Below are 23,094 nucleotides of genomic sequence, written 5' to 3'. Positions count from 1 at the left end.
CACCATTTTCTCCACTCCTTCCTTCCCAGGGCTAAGAAGGAGAAGAAAGGGGTCTCAGTTCCTCTTTGTATTTTCAGTTTAGCAGTTAAAATGCACATGTACTCCTCCTGGCCCCTGCCTTCTACCATGTCAGAGAGAATGCATGGCGGGCCTATCACAGCTTTTCTGGGTGCTTTTCTGTGCATGTGGAGACATAGACTGGGGTGGCAAATGTGAAATTGTCACGCTGGGCCCAGTGTGCTTGATGCCCCCTAATCCCCGCCATAGCAGAGTCACTTTCTGATCATTGTTCCGCAATCCTGGCTTCCATTTCCAAGGACTAAAAATTATGGGGACTTGTTTTAGCCACAATCCAGGTAGATTCCAACAGAGGCAGTACAACTGTGTTAAGAACAGAGATTTGAATTGGACAAATTTGGGTTTGAATACAGAGTCTGCCTTTTTATGCGTATATGTGTATATTCTTCCAATGCAACAAGCGACCATTTAAAAGAACTGTCTTAAATCCTTCATGATTTTAACAGTATGTTCCCTACTCCAACAAAAATGAAGATATACTGAACTCTTAAGACTATTCTCAAAACCAGGAAAGTCTTCCTTAAATCTAACCGAATCCACCCCCTTCCACCCTGGCCAGCAACACAGGACTCTTTTTCCCATGTTTTGTCCTCAGCCTGCATGATAGAATCTCAAGATCAGAACAGGGTCTCTTTTAGGGTCTCTCACATATGAGGAGAAAGCTCACAAACCATAATGAACTATTTCAGTTCAAGATTAGCTCCCACCACGAGTGCCCCACTTCCATCTACGCTGTGGCGAGACAGCAGGATGCATTGTGGCAGACAAAAAGAATTGTTCTCCCAGGTCCACACAAGCCTCAGAACAAAGCTCTGCTCCTGCGCCTGCAGAGGGACAACCGCACCTATCCCTGCACCCAGGAAAAGAGAAACCCTGGGAGGCTCAGGACACCCATCCTCTGTGTGACCCTGCGGATCCCACAATGTCCCCCAGAAACACAAGGCTCACCCTGTTCTTCTTTTTTAGTAGGTATTATTTTTTAAATTTTTCAACTACAGTTCATGAACAATTTATATTGGTTTCACATGTACACCCCAGTGATTAGACATTATATCACTTACTAAGTGATCATTTCAATAAATGTCGCACTCATCTGACACCACACATAGTTATTAGAATAGTGTTGACTACACCCTTTATGCTGTACTTTATATCTCTGTGACTGTTCTGTAACTGCCAATTTGTACTTCTTAGTCCCTTCACCTTTTTCACCCAGTCCTCCCACCCCCCTTCCCATCTGGCAACCGTCAAAATGTTCTCTGTATCTATGAGTCTGTTTCTGTTCTGCTTGTTCATTTATTTTGTTTTTTAGATTTTGTTTTTTTAGATTTGTTGATAAATATGCATTTACTGCCATTTTATTGTTCATATTTTTAATCTTTTTTTTGGCTTACCCTGTTCTTACACCTTTGTCCCAACGGTTTCCCTTTCCCCACGGCACACCTGCCCTCTCACTTTTCCTGCAGAGTTCACACCGCCTGCTGGTGTTTGTCACGGCTGGAGCCTCTGCGTTCCAGGAGCTCTTCTCCTGTCTTTCCCTGCAGTCAGGACCACGTGGCGCGCCGAGACTGCCTGTCTGTGGTTCCATCTCTCTAATATCAGTGTCTTGTCCAAGTCTTCTCCCATCTCTCTTCTTAACTTCACTTGCCCTCAGTCTCCCCAGCCCTGTCTCCCCTGCCCCCAAGCAGTCACCATGAGCTGGTAGCAGGCTGAGCTCCCAAGAACATGCAACAAGTACCTGTTGAGTTGAAATGAGTGAAATGGATCAGACTGGGAGGAGAAGCCCCAGGGAAGGTGGCCAACTGCTAGTTACCCCACACAAGGGCACAGTCTGCTGTCAAGGGCCTGGGCCCTAGAGTCTGAACATAAGTGAATGAGGTCCTCCGCAAGGCCATGGCCCCAACACCACTTCTGGCCAAGGCTGTGTAGAGCTGCCTATGGTTTTCCACATCAATTCTCTGCATAGGGAAAGCAGACTCCCCCCCACTACTCAGATGTCACGTTTTACCCAGGCCAAAAAGTTGCTGGCACGCAGACTCACACAAGGTACCCCAGTGCTGCCAAAGATAAAATAATAAAAATTGAAATGGAGTATTTAGAAATGTAAGTCTAAGTGGTGAAGCCCCTTAACATCTCTCCACTTCCACTATCTCTACCTGTAAAATGGGGGAAATACTAATGCCTAATTTAAAGTTTTTGTGAGGATTAAATTTAGAGATAGACAGTGAAGTGCTTGCTATAATGACTGGCACGGGAGCAATAAACATCACATGGTATGGTTTTTATTATTCATTTTGCTGTGAGGATCAGAGATGCAATGCTTAAGTCCCTGGACAATGTGTTAGATGGACTTACTCTATTAAAGTCACTGGCCCCTGGCCCTGGGTTGCCAGGAGCTAAAGTGCACTAACCCTACATCAGGTGCCTCAGTGCCTGAAGCGCACTGGGGCGAAGGGCTTCTGCATTCCTCCCGAGTTGATGCCTAGGTGCCCTGGCGCCCCGACGGCTCTGGGGATCTGGTGAGATGAGAAGGCTGGGAAGGATATGGTGACGGGAAAAGGCTGGAAAGAAGGGCCGGGGCAGAACAGAGACGTACCTGCTTTCACTGCACTCCTTCCGCTCCCTCACCCTCAGCCACTTGCGGAGGAGGAAGCGTTTTCGGCGCGGGGAGGCGCTGGGTGTGGAGCAGTTGGACCACGGGGTGTCCTCGTCGCTGGAAGGCGTGATCTCGATGGCCGGCAGCTGCAGGAACTCCTTGCCAGGAGCCAAGACGCCCTGCATGTCCCGGGCCAGCCCGGCCTCTAGGCTCTGCTCCAGCACGTTCTTCGTGCGGTGCATCTTGAAGCGCCGGCGGCGGATCGTGGGGGTCGACGAGCTGGACCGGACCGGGCTGCCTTCGGGCGCGCCCTGCGGCCCGGGCACCTGCAAGGCTGGCAGCTGCAGGTTCTCCATCAGGTTGGCCGCCGGCATGGGTCCTCGTCGCTGCAGCGCTCCCACCGGCCGCGTCCCGCTCCACGCTCGCCCGGCGCTTTCGGCCCTCTTGGGTAGGGCACCGCTCGCGACTCCAGCTGCAGGAAGATCAAGTTCCTCTACCGAGGGCCGCGAGCTCGGAGCTTAGGGGCTAGGCGCGCGGCTGCCAGAGTCTAACTTTTGCATGCGCCGGTCCTCCGCCGTCCGCGCCTGCCCGCCGGCTGGCTGCCCTCCCGGGGCTCCCGCGCGCGCCCGCTTGTTTTTCTTCCGCGGCTCTCGCTCGCCTGCTGGCGTCGATGCCTTAGCCGGCCGCGGCTGCCCGGGCCCCAGGAGGCGGCTCCGCCAACTCTCAGCGGTTTGCGTGCGGCAAATGAGGTTGCGGGGCCCGGCTTGGCGCTGCAGGGAGGCAGAGGGCAAGGGGAAGAGGCAGAGGTGGGAGTAGGAAAGAGAGAGAGGAAGCGAGGCGCTGGATAAAAATAAAGGAAGGAGGGAGAGTGGGGGTGAAGAGGGGGGTGAGAGGAGGTCACATCTGTCCAGAAAGGGCGGGCACTGGCGGTGACAGCTAGTGTAACTGTACATGGACTCCCTGGAGAGGGACTCTACCTCCGGGTGAAGGCTGCTCCAATCAGCCTAATGAAATAGGATCACGATCCAAACTTTCTCCCAACGACAGCCGGCCAGGCAGCGCTCATTAATCTCACGCCCCGATTTTCCTGGGGGAAGAGGGCGGGCCAGCAGAAGGGAGAAATCAAGGGATTCCAGTCCCTCTCCAAGGCCGCCCTTGACAAAGGGCTGAGGGAGAACTAGGAGACTACACACACTGGCTCTCTGCTCCTAAAAAAAGTGATTTCTTTGAATTATTTGGGGTGCAGGTGGGGGCACAGGAGGACGAGTAGTCGACAGAAGACCACGGGTTTCTGGAGGCTGCTTCCCGAATGAGGAGCTGTGAGGAGAGGACAGTTCTGCAGGGTAAGCTGAGACAGCAGACATGACATACCAAGGAAGGACAGACAGAGCATCTGAAGACACAGAATGCACAGGACCAGTAAGGAAAAGGGACAATTCCTGTACATCTCGAGCTACCCCAGCAATACCGTAGCCCCATCCCAATCAAGGAGTCCAATCACAGGGTGAGCACCTCTGCAGAGGCACTGCATCCAGCGAAGCTCTGAGGGGGATCAGGGGGCTGAGGGTGCTTGCTCCCTTTGCATTCTTGGGGGATGATTCAATTCTGCTTCATCCCGCAAGAGGCATGGACTGGGTCACAAAAAAGTCTAGTATGTCCCCATTCATGGGGCCTAGAAAGGTTGGGTCAGTCCTGCTGTGTCCTAAGCTGTGCAGACCTGCTCACTCCCTAGACCCAAGTACGACCTGAGAGAGTGGCTCTAGGAGTGATGCACCCTACCGAGGGCTCTGTTGAGAATGAGTCTAAACCAGCCCAGTTTTCAGAGCAGAGGCTCTGTGGCCCCATTCTCCTCCCTCCCAGCACAGTGTGTTTGCCTCTCCAGAAAGTCCTGCAAATGAGAACCCAAGTAGAGACCAGGTGGAACAGAAAAGAATACACCATTCAATCCACACTCATCTTCCCTGTTCCTGTGTAAGTCCAGTTTCTGGTTGGGAGCTAGTGCCCAGCTTCTCTGCCAGGGTGAAGGTCATGGGAACATTTCACAAGTGTCCCAAAGCTGAGGGAAGAATCACATCCCTAATGGTCACAAGAACTCAATGCAGGAGAAAATGTCCCTGCAATTCAGCAAGATGTCAAGTGTGACAGGTGGCCATGGGTCCACCGTGCCCTGTGATGACACACAGCGGGGAGTAAAGGACATCGTGACATTGCACAACCTCCCAGAGGTGGCAGGAAACAGGGGAGTACTTTTCACTTGGGAGAGAGATACTATGGCCAAAAAAGCAAAGAGAGGGCCCGCCCATAAATGACTCCCCAGAACATCAGCTTCATCTTATTTCTGAGTCTCCACATCCGGCCACTGGCTCGCTTGAGGGTAGTTTTTCATTACTCTATTTTAACTTCCGGAGGTGGCATAGAAAGAAGAAACCTCTCCCCATCAGGTGTCAGGCCTGGCAAGAAGCAGGACACTTCCTCTGGCTCCAGCTCTGGCTCCAGTTCCAGGAATGACCAGGCTGAGCTGTAACTCCAAACTTCAGGATCCAGAGCTACACCAAGGCACCACAGATTGCTCAATGCCTTGGATTTCCACCAAGGACAAGCGCTGTGCCAGGGATCTGATAACTTCCCAGTTCAAGGAACCTACCTGTTGAGGAGACTGGCATCTCAGGTGTTTAAGGAGAGAAGGGAAGCTGGGGTACTACCTTTCACTTAGAGGCCAGAAACAAACCAGACACACGGATCCACAATAGAGGGGCCAAACGACTGGAAGGGTATTTTGGGGAAAGGGAGGTTCGGGGGAAGCACCCCAGTGAAGTTCATGGCCAGCACTCTGAATTTAAATGTATGCCTCTTAAAGGAACAATGATCACCAGCTCCCCACTCCTACACACTTCAGCCACTTTGTCCATCCTCGTTAGGTGGCAGACTGAAAATCTGAAGTACTAGGAGATTTCATGGAAGCCCTGGGCACAGCAGGAGTTGAGAGTGATCATTTACCTTTTAGTTGGCCTGAGGAAAAACCCCCTCCAAACTAAGTCTGAAATGCTTTCCCGTGGCTGGGAGGCAGATACCCAGAGCACCTCAAGTCTCTAACACTGCCCTCTCTCACTTCCACCTGCAGCCCCCTGTTTGCTTCAAGCCATAACTTTTTCATCCATTAAAACCCTGTTCAAAACACATCCCCTGCCCCACTGCCCCAGCTGTTTCTGTTTGCTTTTTAATATGGCACTATCAAGTCAGATGGTACGAGGGACACCACTCTGGAAAATGACATGTCCAGCAGCTGTGAGCCACCCATACTGCTTAGACTATAAGCACCTTAAGGGAAGAACCAAGTTTCTCCTTTTGATTCTCTCCAGTGTCCTGTATGTTTGGTATAGTAAACTTCACTTCACACTTTTGTAAATGGCTTTCCTATATAACATTTTATCTTCCCAGCAACCTAGGAGTAAGGTAGAACTTTATCCAAGGATATAGGTAAATAACAACAACAATACTCAAAGACAAAGCCAGAACTTGAACCCGGGTCTTCCGAAGCCCATTAGATGTCCCTCAAAATCCCAACAAAAGTGTGAGCTCTGAAAAACAGGTCCCAGGTAGCACCAGCATTTTCACAGCCCCAATTTTATCAGATAGATCACGAAATAACATGTCAGTTATTTTATTGTTAAAATGGAAAGGCAAAGTTTTAAAAAACTGTTTCTGCAAGTATCTGGTGTCCATGACGCGTTTCAGAATCCCAGCCACTGCATTCTTCTGCAAGCCTCTCTCCCAACCCCACCTCTCTCCCACATTTGGCTCTCAGCCCTCTCAGCCAACTCCACGGTTCTCTGGGAAACTGACCTCACCTCTGGCCTCCCAGGCAGGTGGTGGCCAGCCAACCTGGCCTCCCCTTCCCCAGCCATTGTCAGGCCTCCGACTTTAAGTGCAAGGAGCTCGTGTTACCAAGCAGCTGTTGTTTGTTCTCAGTTGTTCAGGCTCCTTTTCTACAGACACAAGACACCTAACACCTGTCTATTACTTCTGGAGACCCACAAACCGCAGAGGCCATTGTTCAGCTGAAGCTTCCAGAAGGAAATATAAGTGAGAAACAGCTGCTGTGATGCTTGCCCTCTCCTGGGAGCACACCCAAGCGGGAGCGGTAAAGGGCAGGCCCCCACCTCCACCCCACCTGCCAGGGGATGCAAGGGCAGGCATTTCCTAAAAGCACAGACGAGAGTATCCCCTCCCATACCGGTGCTGAATTCAGAATGGCCAAGCCGAGGTCTGGCTCAGGGGCAAGGGAAAGACGCCAGCAGCGGGCAGATGGGCAGTGGGACTTGGCACTATTGGGGACCCAGGAGACACTGACAGAAATGTGAGAGATACCATGAGAGCAGTATTATGAGCTATCTTCAACTACAAAAGGAAGGGTGTTCAGATTTTACTCCCTAGCTCTCCTGCTGCTGCTGAGCAAGAAAAAGTGAGTTGGTGTGGAGTTCAGTGTGGGAGATTCAGTTTAGATAAGAAACATTTACTGACAGTAAGGCCAGCTAAGGACTGGAGTGTGTGACCAAGAATGGTTAGAGAGTGACTTTCTCTGCACACCTTTACGGGTAACTAGAGCCTAGTTAGAGGCAGTGACAGATTTCTCTCTTAAAGGCCAGTCCCCACCCTTTCATCATGGGTCTGTGAGGCCCAGATTTTCTCTTAAAAAAAGAAGGGCAATGCATTTATACCTAAAACAAAGTTCATTTGAACTGACATATTCCTGGCCCCAGGCATTTTGGTTATTGGATACTAATCACCTCAATGGATCCCCCAAGCAGCTTTGATATCTTGCATACCAAGAGAGAAATCTAGGGATCAGCCAGTAGGGTGATGGGGCAAGGGATTGGGCATGGGGTGGAGAGAACGCACTGGAGAGGGGAAGCTTCCCCCACCCCATGGTGTCTCATTTTGGTCACTCTTACAGATCCCTCCCTCACTTCTCCCATGGAGAAGCTGGCTGCTGAAGACATCAGAGGAAAATATTCTGAGTCTGTGTGGCTAGAGAAGGACGGAGAGTGCTGGCCAACACAATCTGCATAAAACACATTTGACTGGCCACCACACCCAGCCTCTCTTTCTGAGGATGAGGGAGAAAATGCTGCAGCCCTTGTACGGAATCTCTGTCCCTGAGGACAGAGGGCCGCTGAAGGCTCTCAGCCTTGGGAACGCACGAGGTTGGCCTTTGGCAGGGGCCAGGGTGAGCAGTAACGTCACTGCAGGAGAACTGTCACCAGATAAGCCTCCCTGGTTTAATTGCTCATGCAAAGGCTAACAAGAATGCACAACATTTGGCTGCCCCTGCTCCTGACACCAGGATACCAAGGCACAGATCAACATCATCCCTTGTCCTCCCAATCTTACAAGGACAGTCTTTGTGCAAATCGGGGTGGGAACAGACTTCCTGAGGCTGCTCCATTTGGCTCCTTGCCACCCATCCCTAGGAAGGCAGGTGGCATGCTTTTGCTGCTGTCCTCGGAAGATCCCCCGAATACTATCTGTACTACCCAGTAGTCATTAAGTACACAGACCCAAAGGTATGCTGTCTGAATTTTAGACCCCTTTCCTCTACTTACTAGCTGTTTGATTTGGGGATAAATTATTTAACTTGTCTGTATCTCAGTTTCTCACCTGTACAGTCTCCCTCCCAGGGTTGCTGTCACTATGAGAACAATGCTTAGCACATAGGAAGTGCTCTGTAAATGTTAGTCCTCATTACATCCAATTAAGTCTCCTTTACAATACCCTTGTTAGGAAGGGTATTGTATATCAACAATATTCATGTTGATATTCATTTCAGTGTAATACTATAAGGAATTGTTAAGCTAGAGCATTGTGTGAGCTTCCTTACTGAGTGCTGGTGGTATAGTAAGGTGAATAAGAGAAAGCGTGTGACCCTGGCCTGGTAGCTCAGTTGGTTAGAGAATTGTCCCCATACACCAAGGTTGCAGGTTTGATCCCCGGTCAGGGCACATACAAGAATCAACCAATGAATGCATGAATGCATAAATAAGTAGAACAACAAGGCAATGTTTCTCTCTCTCTCCCTCTTTCCCCATTCCTCTCTCTCTCTCTCTCTAAAATCAATAAACAAAAATTTTTAAAAGGAACAGTGTGTGCACCGGAGCATACAGTCTAGCAAGGCAGAGTTAATTAAATGCAAAATATAAATGCAAACAAAACGTAAGTGGAAATATAGATACATTTTAACTACAGGGAAAGTTCAACCTAGGCAGACTATATGGAGGAATTGGCATTTAAGACTTAAAGTATGAACCAAAGGGTCGCCAGTTCGATTCGAAGTCAGGACACATGTCTGGGTGGCAGGCCAGGTCCCTGGTAGGGGTTGTGCCGAGGCAACCACACATTGATGTTTCTCTCCCTCTCTTTCTCTTCCCCTGTCTCTAAAAATGAATAAATAAAATCTTTAAAAAAGACTTAAAGTATAAATTTCAGTTGAAAAGAAGAATAAAGAATGCTGGAATAAAGGAACAATTTGAGTAAAGGCACTGGGGATCACAGACTCGTGGATTTTTGAAAAGAGGGAGAGAAGTCAGGGCACATGAAGGATGCCAGAGGAGACAAGGCTGAACCACCAGGGGAGTCAGTGTGCAGTGAGTGTTAAAAGTTTAGAGTTTATTCGTTAGACAATGGGATGCTATCCATGTTTTTTTTGGGGGGGGGTCAGTGACATAATCAACCTATATATGAAGAACATCAATTCTGGTGACAGTGTGAAATGTGTATGGGAGAAGCAAAAGAGAGAGGACATACAGAGGCCAATTCAGAGACTAGTATCCAATCAGTCCATGTTTTTGGAATAGCAACTTTATACATAGCAAACTATTCAGTTTAGAGAACAGAAAATCTGAAACTGGGCAGGAGAAAAATGCAGAATGAGACAGGTGGGCAAGGCAAAGAAAAGCCTGTAAAGACTTATTCACAGAAGTGAATTGGAAGAAAACCAAGAACAAGTGATGATCCAGACGTCACGGGAGGAAAGGAGGCAGCATTTACTGAATGACGACTGCCTGCCAGGCCCTGGGCTCTGTGCTCCACGCTCAGAATCCCACTTGAGTCTCAGCCACCCAAAACAGACATTGAAAGCACCATTTGAGGAGGGTGACAGATTTTAATAGGTGACTTGCCCAGTTCGTGCAGGTAGTAAGAGGCAGATGAGCACAAATTTAAACTAGAGTCTTTAAAACTTTAAAATGCATGCTTTTCAATTACATCACATTTCAAAAAGATAAAAAATGCCAAATGCTGTAATAAAGTCAGGGGGAAGGCTGCTATCATTCTGTTAGATTTTGTCATTAGGTCACTGGCGATGTCTAAGAGAGCAATTCCAGGGGAGGGATGCGGCTGCTGTGTGTTGAAGAGTAAGTAGGGAATGAATAAGTGCAGGCTGCACAAATTGCACTGCTCTCTCCAGAAATCAGGCAGTGAAAGGAAGGAGGGACGTCTATTTCCTACCAAACAGTCTGTGTTAAACACTCTTCTAGGATCTGGAGTGAGAGTGTAAAAAGCAATGTGTGTGTGTGTGTGTGTGTGTGTGTGTGTGTCTTTTATCGTTGGTAGATGTATGTTTCAAAGGAACAAAATGTGATGGTGTGATTATGCCATTTAAAACGAAATTCTGCCTGTACCTACTAAGAAAATTGAAGCTTGATAGTACCTGGTAATCTAGCAAATCAATCAAAAAGTAATTAATATGTCCAAACTCTAAACACGCCATAATACTGGGTACTGTAAAGGGAGTCTGAAAGTTTCTGTGAAACTACTCATGTATTCCAAAAAGTAATTCTCAAATGCTCACCAAAGATGACCCTAGCCTCAGTTGCTTCAAATCTGGTGGGAGGGGGAAGCAGAAAACCCATTCAAGAGCTGCAGTTTGATAAGAAAACCCACTGCAATAGACACCTGTGCCAAATGCAGTGTGAGCCCAGAGGAGAGACATCTTGATCCAGAGAGAACTTCAGGGAGGAGGCAGCCCCTATCCAAGGCTGCCCATGTAGACCGCGGGGCAGTGTTTCCAGGCGGAGGGACTGTTGCACATAGAGATCAGGTTGTTCTGCAGGAGTGTGAGGAAAACATTCCAAGGACTCGCATGGAGACCATGTTGGGGCAAGATGGTTTCTTCGTGTGGAAGGCTGCCTGTGTGCCCTCTGTCCCACCATGGAGAGAGTCCAACTGTGTCCTCAGCAAAGCCCTTTTGCTTCATATTAAAGCTTAGTCCATTGGAGTCCACGCAGTCTGCTGTGGGCCCCAGCAGCTGCCAGCCTCACACGGTCCTGTGCTCCCAGGTGAGAGAGAATGCAGAGACGCAATGGGTGAGTGTGGGTCACGGAGAGAGAGGGCTTCTTTGCTCCCCTGGGATTATATTAGTTTGGGTTTGGGATGGACCAGGTACCTTTTCAAAATAGCCGATCGTCTTCCCAAGTTTTTGCAGCCTTTGATAGGTCCACCCCATAGTTAAGCTGACAGGCCTGGATGGTCAAGCACCTCCCTCTATGCCCCCCTCCCTAACAATCCACTACCAGAGCAGGGAAGAAAGAATGTTAATCCTCTTGGCAGAGAAATGCTATGATCCCCTGGGGAGTGAGGCTATAGCTTCCTGGTGAAGCAAGCAGGCTCATGCTCCCCAGTTTCTTAAACTCCGTGTCTAATTCCCTTTGCTCTTTTTACTATTAACAACTAGTTAACTACCTACAGTAACAGGACCACATGTGCAAAGGCACTGATGTGTCAGAGAGGGCATGGTGCATTCTTGGAATTACAAAAAGAACAGTTGACTGGACCAGAATGTTCAGCTGGATGAGAGATGAGAGCAAGAGATAATATCTACCATCAATCTTCTTTTGTTCAGTTGTTCAACATTTTTTTTGAGCAGGGTATGTTCTAGGTGCTGGGACACAGGGGTACCAAAGACAAGTCTCTGTCCTGGAGGAGTTTATATCCTGGTTATTACAAAATCTCAGAACCACGAGACAGAGATTTCCAAGACCTGGTCTGATCACTTTATCTCCACTATTCATTCTGTTTTTGAAATTAGAAAACGTAGACATGGGGACTTTTTTATTTTAACAGATATTTACTAAAATCACATATCAAAAAGTCAAGGCTTCCCAGATGATACAGGGCTTTGACTGCAAGGACCAAGGCTCAAAGAGTGGACAGCTTAACTCATTCAAAAAGAGTGACTCCACAGCTCTAGGAAATGATTCCTTTCAAGTGCCGAAACCACCACCTGAGCTTTTATTTCTGAGCAGAATGCACCTCCCCTAAAGCATAAGAATAGCCCCCTTTTGCAGGCAAGCAAACCAAGACCCACAGAGGCTGAGCTGCTTTGAGCAGCATGCTCCTAATTGCTTCTGGGATTGAGCAGAACAGTGGTAACTTTCTACCTGGAGATATAATGCTGACACTGTAAAAACTGCCCAGCTAGTTCTGATGCAGTAAAACAGCTATTTGCCAGGCACTAGGGAATATTAATTTTTACACACAATTCAAACAAAAAATGGGAACTGTTGGTTATGACACAGAAAGAAGCTGAAGAAGGCTGGACTCAGTGGAGGATTTTCAGTAGCAGCCCCTGTAATCCAGCTCTGGACAACCATTCCCGCTGCACCAGAGTTGTTCATCTTTCTGCAAGGAATGCATCTGGAGGCAATAACTGTAAATAATTTGTTCCTGTAAAATTCTGCATTGGGTGTGAGCTCTTACATCCATGCAAGTCTGACTGTCAGATATTCCCGTTTTTCAAGGGCAGTCCCTCTGCCTCCACCCTGGCTGTGCTCTGAGCTGTCCTGATTCACAAGGGCCATGCTTGCACCACCCACCCCTCTTCTGGATGATTGATCTCACAGTTGGCCTCAACCCAGTGACTTCAAGGCATTTTAATATCCTGGAATTGGGGTTTAGGGATTGGTCATGCTGTGTGAACCCTAAAGTCTCCATTGTAGCTCTGAGTCTATGAACTGGAAAAGTTTAAGCAATTTGCTTGGAGAGTTTCTGGCCAAGATGGAGGAGGTATAGGTAGATACACTTTGCTGCCTCACACAACCAGAAGAAGCATCACAACCAATTGAGAAAACAAAACAAAACAAAACAACCAGAAGGGCCAGAAAATTGAACTGTATGGAAGTCTGACAACCAAGGAGTTAAAGAAACATTCACCCATACTGATAGGGAGGGTGGAGATGGAAAGCCGAGCGATGGCAGACCAGGGTGCATGAGGCAGCAATTGGCACACTGGTCATCCCACACTTTGTGCAGATGAGCCAGAAGGAACAACTGGGGAGTGAGACAAACCACAGAATCCAGGGTTCCAGCGAGGGAAACTAAAGCCTCAAAACTTCTGACTGTAAAAATCTGTGAGTGATGCGGCAGTGGGAGAAACTCCCAGACCCATAGGAGAGTCTGTTTGTGAGGCCCACAGGGTCCTAGAATGTACACAAGTCTACCCACCTAGGAATCAGCACCTGAAAAGGCACAGTCTGATTGTGGGGAGCAAGGGAAGTGAATGGATGTGGGATGAGAGCCGAGCAAGTGGTATTGTTCCCTCTCTGACTCCTCCCCAACAGATAGCACCACAATACAGAAAAGAGGGTTGCCCCACCCTGGCAAATACCTAAGGCTCTGCCCCTTGCAACATAATAGGTATGCTGAGACAAAGAAATATGGCCCAAATAAAAGAACAGATCAAAATTCCAGAAAAAGAACTAAGTGATGAGGACATAGCCAACCTATCTGATGCAGAGTTCAAAACACTAGTAATCAGGATGCTCACAGAAACAGTTGAGTATGGTTGCAAAATAGAAGAACTGAAGGCTATGCAAAGTGAAATAAAGAAAAATATACAGGGAACCAACAGGTGAAGGGAAGGAAGCCAGGATTCAAATCAAAGATTTGGAACAGAAGGAAAAAAATAAACATTTAACCAGAACAGAATGAAGAAACAGGAATTCAAAAAAATGAGGAGAAGCTTAGGAAACTGGGACAGCTTTAAATGTTCCATTATCTGTATCATAGGTATGCTAGAAGAAGAAGAGGAAGAGCAAGAAATTGAAAACTTATTTGAAAAAATAATGAAGGAAAACTTCCCCAGTCTGGTGAAGGTACTAGAAATGCAAGTCCAGGAAGCTCAGAGAGTCCCAAAGAAGTTGGATCTGAAAAGGAACACAGCAAGACACATCATAATTACACTACCCAAGATCAAAGATAAGGAGAGAATCTTAACATCAGCAAGAGGAAAGGAGAGTTACCTACAAAGGAGTTCTCATAAGACTATCAGCTGATTTCATAAAAGAAACCTTGCAGGCAAGAAGGAACTGGAAAGAAGTATTCCAAGTCATGAAAGGCAAGGACCTACATCCAAGATTACTCTATCCAGCAAAGCTATCATTTAGAATGGAAGGGCAGATAAAGTGTTCCCCAGATAAGGTCAAGTTAAAGGAGTTCATCATCACCAAGCCATTACTATATGATATATTAAAAGGACTTATTTAAGAAAAAGAAGATCACAACTACGAACAGTAAAATGACAACAAACTCACAACTATCAACAACTGAGCCTAAAAACAAAAACAAACTAAATAAACAACTAGAACAGAATCACAGAAATGGAGGTTATATGAGGATTATCAGTGGAGAGGGGGTGGGGGGAGAATGGGGAAAAGGTACAGGGATTAAGAAGCATAATTGGTAAGTATAAAATAGATGGGGGAAGTTAAGAGTAGTGTAGGAAATGGAGAAGCCAAAGAACTTATATGTACGACCCATGGACATGAACTAAGTGGGGTAGGAAATGCTGGTGGAGGGGGCGGTGCAGGGCAAGGGGAATAAAAGGGAGAAAAAAATGGGACAACGGTAATAGCATAATCAATAAAATATACTTTATTTTTAAAGACTGTATTTTTTTATTTTGAGAGAGAGGGGAAGGGAGGGAAAAAGAGAGGGAGAGAAACATTAATGTGTGGTTGCTTCTTGCATGTGTCCCGCCCACTGGGAACCTGGCCCACAACTCAGGCATGTGCTCTGACTGGGAATCGAACCAGCAACCCTTTGGTTTGCATGCTGGCACTCAATCCATTGAGCTGCATCAGCCAGGGCCAATAAAACGTACTTTAAAAAAAAAAGCAATTGGCTTTAAGGAAACCTGGTGTATGAAAATGCAGATTTTTTAAATGTATGAGTTGGAATGATCATATAATACAAATCATTCATTTTACAAAAGGAATTTATTAAAATAGATTGTTCCTTTGCCTGTATGAACATTTTTATTCAATTAACCTCAATAAGTCACACTCTGAGGAAGACCCTTATTGAATAACTTTGAGCACCCAAATAAACATGAAATATCACTAAACATTAAGTATTTTTAGGAAAAAGAAAGCACTTCATTTCCCTCACCTTCAACTGCCCAGTGATATAAGCTGGTGCTTTTGGAAGACTGAGAGTTGGAAAATTTTATGAGCAATAGTCCTTCCTTAGCTGACAGAACCAGAGTTCTGAAAGAAACCTCAGAGTAAAACGCCCATCCTTCCCCTGCCCTGTCCCACCGGTTGTTCACAGGTGAGGAACAGGGGCACCAGCAGGGGAAATCTTGGACCAAGGTTGTAAGGCTGGAGCTCAAACTGCTTTCTGTAAACCACAGTCTTTTGGTCAAATTCTCCCCAGTGCTGCTTTGGAAGTAGTATTTTTGTTATCCGGCTGCTTCTGGTTGGGGACCTTCGGTGTGGGGCCAACTGGTTCTTGATTCGCCAGGAAAGATTTCAAGGACAAATGGGAGTGAGAATAAAGCAAGTTTTATTCAAATAGAGAAAGAAAAAAGAAGCCAGGCCCGGCGCCGCTGAGGAAGAAGCGAACAGGACTGTGGACCCAGCCCTCTCCCATGGTTAATTAGCTCTTGGGATTGTGTGTTTCCCGGGGCCCAGGAGTTGTCCCTCAGGTTTGTGGCACCAAATTCTGACTCCGCCTTCCGGGGGGAGGGACTCTTGTTGTTGTGACTTCCAAGACCACCGACCAACAATACCACCGACTACCACCAACAATACCACCGACCACCGCAGGGGTATCAGGCCCTGAACCGTATTTCCCTCTGATGGTGCTGGGAGGTGAGGAGGGATGGGGAAGGGGGTAGGGGAGACTCAAGTGAGAGGCACCTGTTCCTGCTTCCTCATTCCACTCCTCGGATTTTTCCCTTTTTTCTAGCCTGCCTCATTTCCACCACAAAGAATAATTTAAGAACAAATGGCACCAAGGAGTCCAAACACGCATTCTGTTCCCCCCAACACATTCTTTACACATTTAATTCCCTCATAAGCCCATCCAGAGCAAGAAGTTACATGAAACACAGATACCTCACTAGAAAGCTTCCCAACCTGTCAACTTGTAGGTTTGCACAAAAGCTACAACAGAATGGTTATTTGCTTTTGGAAAAGACTTTGCTTTACACACATAGAATTCCTTTATGTGGGGATTTCCCTAGTGCATTTTAAGTGTTATTTGATTTATACACAACTTTCAATATCACTGCTTAATAAAGTATACCTGTCAACAATCAGCTTCCCTGCTCTCAGCCTTTCCCTTCAAAGCTAACAGAGAATGATGAGGACTTGAACCAAACGCAAAAATCTGCTTCCATCAGGCATAGGTTAGAAATGTTCCATTGTCCTAAAAATTGTCAGTGTCAACCTAAGATTTCTTTAGCCACGCACTGCATTTTCTCATTTAAGCCTCACAAAAATCTTATGAGGTAAGGGTTTTTTCCCATTGCAGAGATGAGGAAACAGGCCCAGATTGATTACGAACTTTAGGCATCAAGATGCGATTCAAACCTAGGTATTCTGAATCCCAAGCCAGTGTTTTCTCCACTTCACTGTATTACTCTATTTCAACTTCCTGTAAAACATAATTTTTTAGTCACATTCAAACTGGTTCTCTCTGCCACTTTTTGTGAAGAATTTTATTTGATTTGCTATTTGATAAATAAGTTAATATTTGGAATTACAATTCTGCAAACTGATGTACCGTGTTTCCCTGTTCAATTCAATCTGTTTTTGACTTTCTTAGGAGTTTCTACTGAATTCTAAATACTATTTGAAACAGAAATGTCATCTCAATTATTTAGCAGAACTCGCTTGCCAGAAATACTTGCTAGAAATACTTTTTATGGCACCATCTAAGCGGTTTCTCATTTGCAACAAATAATGTCAGTGTAGTCCTAATTCCTAGTTCCGCCCACGTGACTCTATGCCCCTTACCTGTTATGAAGTCAGCCTGTATAGGTCGGAGGGAGTCAGTGGGGCTCTGCAAGGGCTGGTGCCTGCTGGAAGCTCCTGTTGTTCAGGATTGTCCACGCAGTGCTCCCAGCAGGCCCTGCCAGCGCACAAAGGGCAACCTCGGCCTCTTAGGAGGGGGGCAGCTCAGGCGATGCTGAGTTGGTTTGCTTGAAATACTAGCTCAGCAATCACTAAAATACCTTTAAAGGTGGCTTCTTCATGGCCATCAGGTTCTACTTTAGCTTCCAAGGTAGCTCTAACTTGCATCCAGGATGTTGCAAGGCAATGGCTTAAATCTTGCTGGACAGAGCAAAGTCTCTGTTCTTGAAGGCATGCTCACATGATCTCACTCAGTACAATTTCACTCTTGAATCTCTGGACCTTGGAGCCAGGACATTAGGTGCCACCCCCCACTACAATAAAATCTCCCCAGCTTCACTCAAAGTCCAACCAGTTGGCACACATCGGTGCAATGTCCTTCAGGCAGGGCCCTCGAGGACATGGAAAGTCCAGGTTACCTCCCTGCCTCTTTCTCCCTCTCCTTCTTGCTCTCTCCTCTCTCTCTCTCTCTCTCTCTCTCTCTCTCTCTCTCACACACACACACACACACACACACACACACACACACAGTATTCTTAGAGATATCCTCTTCCTTCAGCGACCAGACAGTTAACCCAGAACAAACGGAGAGCCCCCATCAACAGAGACTGAACCTTTTGGGCACGTTCACACATCCATACTGAGAACAAACAACTTCGCAGGGCACCTCCAGGTCTAAAGTCCTGCAGTACTCTCGGGGTTCCGAGGTTCTGCAACAAGTGCACACACACCCTTGCTTTCCTCCTTGTCCTTTCATGACTGGCCTTCCTTTCTTCCTTTGAGAATGTCCACCCTGTTCACTGCAATCAATCCTCAGTGATATAAAAATGTTTTGGAGGGAGCAATTGAGACCCCCTACATATGTTGTTAGTTTGGCTCACATGAACCCTTACAAAAATTCAAAAATAATCACAGTAAGAAAAATTGGCTAATCAGATTGCACCAAAATTAAGGATTTCTGTTCAATAAGTAAGATTAAAAAAAAAAGTCTTAGAGCAGTTTGCCCACACTGCTTTCCAACATTTCATTTCCTATCTTGTGTCATAATTACTGAGTGAGTTTCTACCTCCTCTCAGACTACACATGCCATTGAAGCAAGACTTATGTCCCAGTTATCTTTGCCATCCTGTGTCCAAGGTCACTGCCCAAATGTCTGGGCCCACGGGTGTGAGCCCAGTAAAGAGCAGTGCACAAGGACACGGTGGGTGGTGGAACGGTGCATGGGAGGACAGGTCAGGAGGTTTGAAGGGGCAGGTGGTGCAACTCCTTCCCGCTGTAAACTCTCTGGAGGCATGGCGTGCCCTTCTATGCACCATCATCTGCCTGGCCCTGGGTGTTCTCGGGGCAGCTGTGACTGTGGTCCTGCTCTCCCCGGGGTTATCCTGTCACATCAGTCTTCAACCTGGCAGAGGGCCCCTGAGAAACACCGGGGACTGGAATGCTCTTAGCCCAGGGTGTACATTCCCAAGTAACCGAGAGCTCAGGTTTCTTAGGTACGGGTGTTTGGACTGTGGCTCTTTGGGGAGCAATTAAAGGAAGGAATAAGAATGCACTTGGAAACAGCTGCTTACTTATCAACCCTTAAGAAAGCAAGAGTTTAACTAGCCTCTATCTCATATCGGTGAGGGCCTCTGCTTAACCATTCCTGAAAAAAGGGATTTCATTCTATCCTCTTTCAAAGACCTCCAGATAAGCAAGTTCCCAACAGGCCTAGTGCTCCCTGCACTCCAGAAAAGAGCTATTCCCTCCCACAGTCTCCCGCCCGCGCCCGCGGGTGCCTGCCAGCCCTGATTATAAGGCCAACGTAAAGCCACAATTTAATTCCCCCTAAATGTCTGTTCATTCCATTTCAGTTTCAGAGTAGAAAAACACCTTAGAGGAAGCCAACCTTGCATCTTTTAGATAAAAAACTAGGCACAAGATGTGTCTGCTCTGTGGCTACCTTTGTTAGCCTGTTTTCTGTGCTAAAAGAGGAAGTTAAATCATTAATTGCGGAAGAGCTGAGTCCAGAAACACATGGTCACATGCTTTTTAAAAAATAAACTGTATTTTAAGAACAGTTGTATCACTACATTGTAGACCTGAAACTAACATAAGATTGTATGTTCAACTAATAAAAAATAAATTTAAAAGAACAGTCTTAGATTTACAGAGGTCACTACCCACTTGTAAATGCTAAACTACTTCATCCCTCCTGTTACTGTTTTACTAACTTGTCCACTCAGGGATACGGCACAGAGGCAGAGTAACTTGTTTTCCATTTTATTGGCACTAAGTACCTTATATGGGTGTTTGGCCCAAGTTCAAGAACAGTTTGCTTGTTTTCTGAGGGGAAATGTTACAAAGAGCAACTTTTGTACGCAGGTTCTATGCTGAAGATAGGAAGAAAATTTTGTTTGAATTAGAGGAATGTCTAAATATAATCAGAATAACACTAACATTTCCTGTATACTTACTGTGAATCGGGCATGATCTCAATTAATCTTCAAATCAATCTAATGAGTTAGTTGTTATCCCCATTTTCAAGTGACAAAAATGAGGCTTGGAAAGATCACCTGAAGTCTTAGCTGTCAGCGGCTGCGCTGTGGTTTAAACTGAGCAGTGGGCAGCCAGGGGTCATGTTCTCCTGCGGTTAGCTTGGTCCCCTCTGCTCTGGAGTGATCTTGATCTTTAATGTTTGTCCTGATTTGATAACTCATTCATACACCCATGCTACACAATTATTGCACGTGCCTTGTACAAAATATCATGTGAATTCTTAACATTTGTCACATGACCTGTTTGTGATCAGTGTAAATGAGGTGTGGGCAGACACATTGCTGGGCAAATGGATTCCTGTCATAGCTTGGCAAACATATTTGCATATCCTTGACATTCACACTTTCTAATTATATTAAGCATATCATATTCATTTATTTCCTTAAGGGAAACAGTATGACTATCAATTAAAGTTCTGGAATTGAACTGTCTGGGTTTAAATTTTGGATTTACTATGTATTAACAAGTCAATTAATCTCTCAGTAGCTCAGTTAACCCATATGAAAAATCGGATTGATAAACACAGTGCCCCTCACATGGGCTTGTGAGAAATAACAAGGTAACACACATAAAGCATTCAGCATGGCCCCTCACATGTAGTAAGTGCGAGGAAAAGCCCATGGCTGTATTATTATGTCTGCAGTTGTGTGTATGGCATCGTGTATCCATCGCTAATGTAATAAAGGACATTGGGTATCAAGGCATGTCTATACAGACACATCACACACTCAGAGCACTACAAAAGCCCACTCACACGCTGCCACACAGGCTGTATGTGTGAATTCCATTGATCATTTTAATAGCTTTCCACTTGCAAAAAAAAAAGAATGGGTAAACACTGAGGTCAACTTAATAACTTAAAATACAGGTTTATTTATTTTAAGGTCTGTGGAGAAGAGGGGCGTGGAAAATGGTAACAATTGGTACAAGTATGATGGTTATTATTGTTGTTATTGTTACCAGTACGAATAGAACTCTGGGCTTTCAGCATCTCTGACTTCTGCAGGAAGCAACAGGAGAATGCATCCTTGCTTCCTGACAATGGCAGTGGTTTTGCCACTCAGTTATCATCTCCATCACACTCCATGGAAGTTAAAGATGGGATCTGGGTCTTCTATGGAAATGGGCTGTCTTTCTAACTCATTCATTACAGGAGAAGCAACTGGTAATGTGAACACAACGTGCTGCAGCTCAGGCCTTGGGAATGCCCAAAGCCCAACAGCCCTAATCCACTTTGAGACTAAGTGCATTCAGAATGTGAGGTTTTATATTAAGCTATATATTGTAGTAAAATCAGCTGCAGGGGAAAATCCTCTCTGAACCAGAGATAAACCATTTTCATTTATTTCTAAAGCTTACAAGAGCCTGGTGCAAGAGGGAAAAAACCTCAATAATAACACACCAATTTAACCCTTGGCTGAGCTACAGCAATGGCAGCCATGTGTGCATGTGTAGAACCCTCATGGGCATCATGGGGCCAGAAAGTGAGCTTATTCTAATAGGAAACACTAAGAGCAAGCCTCAAAGTCACAGTTTGGTCACTGAAGCATAATGGGAAAAGTTAGTAATTAAAGGAACCTCACCCACTGAGCATGTTCTGCAGCCCTTCAGAGAGAAACCAGTAAAGGGAAACCCTGTGTTTTCTCTCTGATCCCTTTTTCCATGTACTTAATGAAACATTAAATTTATCCCTGAATGTCAAAAGAAGAGAGTGGAATGTGTAAATGGTCGCTGAGTTCTGTGGAAGTTTCCAGTGACCTCTCTCCTATAATCACATTTCCTAATGTTTATTGGTCACTTCTCCACCCCAGACAGGTCACCCCAGCACTGGCATTAATGCAGCGAGACAAACAGGAAGATGGAGTGCCTGGTCTCTCACTGGCACAGACTAATGCCTTGCCACATTTCCCAGAGCGATAAAGGGGATGAAATGGGGGTGATATTACATTTTTAAAAAGGAAGTGTAATTTCTCTTCATTGCTGGTTTGGAGAGCTGGAAAATGCAAGTACTTCACCTTTGAGTAGGGGAGACAACCCAGAACTAGGTGAGCTCAGGGCAGACTGTAATATAATTGGTGCTCCATTTTAGGCAGGTAATATTCAAGTTCAAGATGATTCAGTCTAAAAGCAGTACTTATCAGGGAATAAAAAGAGAAGATGTGGGTCTCTGAGCTTCTTAGCTTAAAAAGTGAAGTCAGGCCCTGACCAGGTAGTTCAGTTGGTTAACGGTGTTTTCCCAACATGCCAAGGTTGCAAGTTTGATCCCCCCAGTCTGAGCACATGCAAGAATCAACAAATGAATGTATCAATAAGTAGAACAACAAATCAATGTCTCTCTCTCTAAAAATCAATTTAAAAAAGTGAAGTTGGACAAAATTACGGGGAAAATAGTATACTCAAGGAGTGGGCCTTTATATAATAGGACAAGGTTTTTGGAAAGCAACATGGAAGAATGTAGTTAGAGCCATAAGCTAGTAATACTTTTTGACCTTACAGTCCTGCTCCTAAGAGATTTGTGGTTTGGAAGAACAGGAGTTGGGAAGTTCAGCAAATCTGAGAGCAAACCCTTGCTCTCTACTCACCTGCCATGTGACTTAGCAGAGGCGCTTCCTCCCCAGGCTTCAGTTTGCTCCTGTGCAAAAGGGGGGGAATAATGAACCCTTCGTGGGCTGGGAGTGTTCAGTGATGCAGTACAAGTGAAGTGCCTGGCACGCCACATAATCAACAAATGGCTTTTGACTTTTTAAACAGTGATAACAATTATTTATTACACAAGAGAGGATGTTTATTGAACAGTAAAAAGTTGGTAACAACTAAAATATCAAACAACAGACTGACTAAGGAAATCATGGTATTTCCACTCAAAGGAAAAATGCAACTATTTAAAAATGTAAACTTACATCTACTATATATTTAAAACATTTATGGTTATATTTGTTTCCCTTTGTAAACAAACATTTGCTGGAAGTGGAAAGGTGTTGTGCACACACACTAAAATTACAACATTGTGTGTGTGTGTGTGTGTGTGTGTGTGTAGTTTTCTTTGTTATAGTAAATGGTGTTGAGGAGCAATATTTTGCTATTTTGCCACCCCAATATGTATCTTTGGCGTAAGGATTATTTCAGGCTGATTATTTTTAGGAAACAAAAGACTGAGGAAGAAACTTTGACCTTCCCTCTAACTTCCTAAAAGAATTTGGTTAGGGTACCTGTTCCAAGAAGGGACCTGTCACCACAGATAACAGTAGTATAGTGTGACTCAGGTGTCATAGACAAGGAGGAAACTAACAAGGGCCTATTTGAGCAAGTCCTCTCTGTGCCCATTGTACACTTTTTTTACACCAAACATTTGTTTTTCTATATCAATGTGCATTGCCTTTCCTCCTTTTGAAGTCCCGGACTCCTACCTCTCATTAGTTCAGAAGGGTATTTAAGCCCCAATCTCCTGCCCTGCTGTGGGCCCCCATATTC

The 23,094-nt window shown here is 45.8% G+C and overlaps 1 protein-coding gene across 11 annotated transcripts in view; it reads right to left on the bottom strand.

The window, feature by feature from the left end:
* GRAMD1B (GRAM domain containing 1B) overlaps nucleotides 1-8,693 on the bottom strand; it is a 163,589-nt gene extending 154,896 nt beyond the window's left edge. For 4 of the 11 annotated variants that reach the window (XM_036014260.1, XM_036014263.1, XM_036014265.1 and 1 more), the window contains exon 1: nucleotides 2,675-5,859. In XM_036014260.1, the coding sequence (XP_035870153.1) occupies nucleotides 2,675-3,048 (374 nt within the window). In that variant the 5' untranslated portion in view covers nucleotides 3,049-5,859. Of the gene's footprint in view, nucleotides 1-2,674 lie in introns of all 11 variants that reach the window. The other 7 variants (XM_036014262.1, XM_036014261.1, XM_036014266.1 and 4 more) reach the window with 5 other exon arrangements.
* Between the last annotated feature and the right edge of the window lie 14,401 nt (nucleotides 8,694-23,094).

Source organism: Phyllostomus discolor, chromosome 13 (genome assembly GCF_004126475.2).
Source record: "Phyllostomus discolor isolate MPI-MPIP mPhyDis1 chromosome 13, mPhyDis1.pri.v3, whole genome shotgun sequence".
NCBI lineage: Eukaryota > Metazoa > Chordata > Mammalia > Chiroptera > Phyllostomidae > Phyllostomus > Phyllostomus discolor.
The sequence above is the reverse complement of the archived record's forward strand: the minus strand, read 5'-3'. Positions and strand labels throughout refer to the sequence as shown.